This window comes from Branchiostoma floridae, chromosome 19, assembly GCF_000003815.2.
Source record: "Branchiostoma floridae strain S238N-H82 chromosome 19, Bfl_VNyyK, whole genome shotgun sequence".
NCBI classification, from domain to species: domain Eukaryota; kingdom Metazoa; phylum Chordata; class Leptocardii; order Amphioxiformes; family Branchiostomatidae; genus Branchiostoma; species Branchiostoma floridae.
The window spans coordinates 16,394,359-16,399,248 of NC_049997.1; the positions used below are offsets into that span (position 1 = coordinate 16,394,359).

Here is a 4,890-nt window from a genome sequence, read left to right on the forward strand (position 1 = left end):
ATCGCGTATCGCCCAACGCCGGTCATACTCCGGCCGAAAATGCCCATTTGGAGCTCGCTGACAAGTCGGCCGAGCTGAATTATTGATTTGTAAACGGGGCTTAATACCCGCCTCACATTATATACGATCTTCGGACGTACTTCGCGATCGCAGGAAGGTCGGTTGATTTTAAGATCTTAAGATGGTCTTGCGTATTTTTCGCCCAAAATCTGTTTCCCTCACATATAAGCGAGCCTCGTGCGATCGACGGTGAATAAATCTATGATAATGAACCCCCCATGACCTCTTGCACGCGGACAAGGGAACACAAAACGTTCCTCAAAAAAGGCAAGAGATCAATAAATGTTGCGTATTTTGTTGTCGGAATCTTTTTAACCAATGAATGGAATACGGGGGCATAATAGAAATGACACAAGAAAGGAAATTGTGTCACAAAGCCAGCCTACATACTGCCACAGGGGCCACAATGTTAGAATTACCCTCACTTTCCCAAAAAAAAAATCAATTTTTGTAAACAATCGGAAGTCGGGTGAACGTCGCCCGACTTACGGGCGTTCGCCATCCGATTTGCGTTCGATGATTAATAACTATGTCTGTGCTCGCCTATCGGTCTTCAATCGTTAGATTGACGCAAGACTATTGACCGATACCCTTGCGAGGTACGCACGATTTGCACGCACGATCTGCGACTCGGTAACGAGCTCTGCGATCTCCGAGATCTCCTGCGACTTGTCGCTTATGTTAAGAACATGTTTCGCTGCACCGCGACCATCGTAAGATTCCTGAAAATTGCCGACGATCCCTAAAAATCGCGAGAACACCGGACGTCTTACTCACGAAAATGTCATTTAGAGCTCGTAAACTAGTCTTCCGATCGAATCGCGCCTAATGTGAGGCGGGTATAACGACACTTGAGGTGGACTGGATATGGGCCAGGAATCAATAATGGGTGTGACCAATTCGTTTGATAGAAGAACAGGCAAGAAAATACAAATGATGATGGAGGAGGGGGGGATACGGGGGAAAATTGGTATTTTCTCAAAGTACATTAACTTAAGTTTGTTTCATAGATAATCTTAAAGATATCAAACTCACCGGCTTAGTTTCTTCGTCTCCATCACAGCGCAGCATGACAGCCAGTCCTTCCTTCCACGCGTCCTTGGTTTTCTTCTCGGCTGGTGGCTCCACCGATGACATGTCACCGGCCCTTGTGAAGCCAGCCTTGTTGTACAGACTGGCTCTCATGCTGATCAGCTGGTCAAGGGTGGTTTCTGGCTTTGAATAATTCATGACATTATTATGGGCCATCCCAACCCGTTTGGCGAGGTCATCGGGCAGGCCGCAGTAAATATGCATGTGTACACTTGCGACGTCCAGTTTTTCGGGAGTGTCACGCAGTATCTCCTGCAGCGCAATCCTGGTATGATTGCCCCCGATGACCTCGTACCTGTACCTGTCAACCCTTGTCCTGTCGTAATGTTCCGTAGTCATCTCAGGGATGTTCCCGATGAGGACAGTCGTCATCTGTCCAGATGACGCGATGAACCGTTGTTTGAGGTTCGATACGTGTTGGGGGTCCGCCGCTCTCACCAGCCGCTTCCATGCTGGCTCTACCAGTCTTTTTATTGGGATGTCGAATGCCCCTGTAAAGTGCAATATTTGCAGCTTTAAAGCTCTGTTGCTTAACATGAACTGATCTACCAAACCTTCATACCGGTTTCACAGTTGTCAGGAACAATTCAACATATGGAATTTACATATGGAATGTAATTCTAGCGTCCATTTCAGTAGACTTTTACATTTAATCAAGTGTTTTGGGGGAGTCATGTTAATTCGCGCCTGTCTTTGGTGTCAGTTTAAATATGGGGGTACTGTTCCATTTTAGTTTTTGATACCCGTATGTAGGCGGAGCTTATGAAGTGCTGTACATGTTCAAGGGCCCTTTATAATAGCCTTAGGCTGGTTGGGTAGCCCTTGCTGTATGTGTTACTATGCAGCCGAATAAATAAATCAAATCAAATCAAACCAAAGGGTTGTGGGAAAGCAGTCCAACCAACAAGGGAAGAAGAGTGAGAAATGCCGCAAATGGAGGCGCATTAACTTACCCATGTAGTGACGCTTTATAGCCGCCATAGCCTCCTCTTCTGCGGTAGTCTTCTGTGCCGTCAGGTCACCTCGCTTGTTTGTAGACTGCTGGGATGTGGAGGCCGTGACGTCACCTCGATCACTTCCCTTCTGCTGGGTAGTAGAGGGCGTGACGCCATCTCGATCACTTCCCTTCTGCTGGGTTGTAGTGGGCGTGACGTCACCTCGATGTTTCCCCTTCTGCTGGGTTGTAGTGGGCGTGACGTCACCTCGATCACTTCCCTTCTGCTGGGATGTAGAGGGCGTGACGTCACCTCGACCTCCTCCCTTCTGCTGGGATGTAGAGGCCGTGACGTCACCTCGACCTCCTCCCTTCTGCTGGGATGTGGAGGCCGTGACGTCACCTCGATGTTTCCCCTTCTGCTGGGTTGTAGAGGGCGTGAAGCCACCTCGATCACTTCCCTTCTGCTGGGATGTAGAGGCCGTGACGTCACCTCGATGTTTCCCCTTCTGCTGGGTTGTAGTGGGCGTGACGTCACCTCGATGTTTCCCCATCTGCTGGGTTGTAGAGGCCGTGACGTCACTTCGATGTTTCCCCTTCTGCTGGGATGTAGAGGCCGTGACGTCGAATAGCTCCTTCCCATTCTTAGACGAAAACGCTGAAGAGGCACAGGAGTTTGGTACACGAGGTTGACACCAGCGTTTTACAAAGAAATCTATGGCATAATGATATTGTATACTTTACGATGATGTTCTTTTTGATTGTAATTTTGTACAGATTTGAGCAAGACCGACTTTCCGGACTAAGAAAACATTGTTAAAAAACTGAAAGAAAAATTAGTCTTATTTGTTACCTTAAAGGCATACTACGCAGTTTTTTGCGCTCAATTTGAAATATTCTAGAATAAGAAATATCAGATTTACTACTACTTTTTGTCACTTTTTGACACTTTTGTGTCATTATTTCACGTTTGCAACGTAAAGGATTAGCCTACAAACATTCCGATCTAGGCACCCTGTAACCTTGTGTCCCCCCAAGTTAGACCCTCCAGGTCTTGCTTGCCACCGGTAGGTCCCCCGGGGTGGGGTAATCAGTTAGCACATGCATGGCAGACTGCAGATAAAGAACACAATGGAGATCTTCTTTGGAAACACCTATATCTAATCATTCTAAAATAGCATATAATCATGAACTTATTAGTCTATTTTGTAGGATATCAACAAGCTAAGGTCATATTCCCTTCAAAACTGCAAGAAACCTTGTACAGAAAGCTAGTCTACTGTACTCAGAGGAACTGTCAACTGGCCCCCCACTGGGAAGCCAGGCTGATAAGCAAGAAACAACAACACACAGAGGCAGTAACCAGCCTGTGCCCATCTGTTTCTTGGAAGATCACAATTTTTATACATCATGCTTATGTGGTGCATTGATGTCGCAGCATCTCTCAATGAATATTGGTATGCAATGCTATAGGGTTGATTGAGCTAACAATGTAAAGAAAAAGTAGGAAAAGCTACTTTTTGTTTTGTTCAAAAATCCCGTAGTATGCCTTTAAACAAACCAACAAATGACTGGAAGCTTGTCCCTTGCTTGTTAGTATTGCATTGTCTGGAAACCTCTAAACCGCTTTGGATCTACAAGAGTAACACAGTTACATAGTCGTGTGGCTGTCGTTGTCTAGAGACTGTTGTCTTTAGTCACGCGGTCAGGAAGTATCCCAGTACACCCGCGCGGTAGGATTCCATTGCGGTGTGTGCGTGACCGGCAGTGACCTCTTGCGCGCAAATCTAAACTCAGCAGTAACTGGCGGGAAACGCTTCTCCACCCACTAAAAAGTCGGTCGCACGTTCGTGTCCGAGGTGGTCGCACGATAATTTCTAAGTATATAGCTAGAAAATCCGAGAAATGGTGTTATGCAATTTATAGTTTCTACCTATTCTTCAAGAATTTGGGCCATACAACGACACCATCCGACACAAGGGGTCGTGGGCACACTGTGCTCTGCTACCTCAACCGTGTAATGTGAGGAATTAACACCAACCCGGTAAGTAAGCTGAAATTCACTTTTAATGGGCTTGATCGTTTCCTGTGGCTGACAACTAAAAGTGTAAACTACAATTTGGTATATAGAGTTCTGTGCGTTCTGTGTTTCACCTTCCATCTCTCAAGATCTACGGTGCGTGTCTGTGTTCGCGTGTGTATTTGTGTGCCCTCGTGTGTATTTGTTTGCCTATGTGGCGGGTATGAGTGAGTGCTATATATAAATCAAGGAGGTTAAAAAAACAGCCTTGATATAAATATACTATCAAAAGTCGAAGTTCCTTCCCGCGCCTGATGGCGCATAGGGCGGCGCCATCTCCATTTCAGTAGCCCTGGGCCACACAGCTTTGTGCAATCACAGCAGGGGGCCAGTCCACTGGTATTGGTGTGTGTTCAACTGCCATATATACATACTCTTTCCCGGATGCTGAGTGCTAAGCAGAGAAAGCAGCATGTACAATTTTTAGAGTCTTTGCTATGACTCGGCCGGGGATCGAACTTACGACCTACCAAATGCATATGTAACGAGCTAACGAACAGATGTTGGCAAGGCCATGTGGGAATGTTGTGATGACGTCATCAAAACAGTACGGTGTCTGGTTTCACCGTCAGACTATGGCAAAGAAGACTACTCTCCAAGCAGAGGTAAGGCTCCGGCTGTTTTTTTAACGTTTTTTTAGTCGTTTTTATCGGGCTTTCTATTTTGTCATTTTTTTTTGCTGTGCCGGACACAGCAAAAAAATGACCAAAAAAGCCCGATAAAA

The 4,890-nt window shown here is 46.2% G+C and overlaps 2 protein-coding genes across 2 annotated transcripts in view; both read right to left on the reverse strand.

Annotated features, from left to right (window-relative positions):
* LOC118406801 overlaps positions 1–2,182 on the reverse strand; it is a 6,978-nt gene extending 4,796 nt beyond the window's left edge. Inside the window, exons 1-2 of the mRNA XM_035807141.1 lie at positions 2,106–2,182; positions 1,096–1,643 (exon numbers count right to left, since the gene is read on the reverse strand). Coding sequence (XP_035663034.1) covers positions 1,096–1,643; positions 2,106–2,133 — 576 coding nt within the window. The 5' untranslated portion in view covers positions 2,134–2,182. The remainder of the gene's footprint in view (positions 1–1,095; positions 1,644–2,105) is intronic.
* Positions 2,183–4,316: 2,134 nt separating this feature from the next.
* LOC118406533 overlaps positions 4,317–4,890 on the reverse strand; it is a 2,068-nt gene continuing 1,494 nt past the window's right edge. The window contains exon 3 of the mRNA XM_035806595.1: positions 4,317–4,340. Coding sequence (XP_035662488.1) covers positions 4,317–4,340 — 24 coding nt within the window. The remainder of the gene's footprint in view (positions 4,341–4,890) is intronic.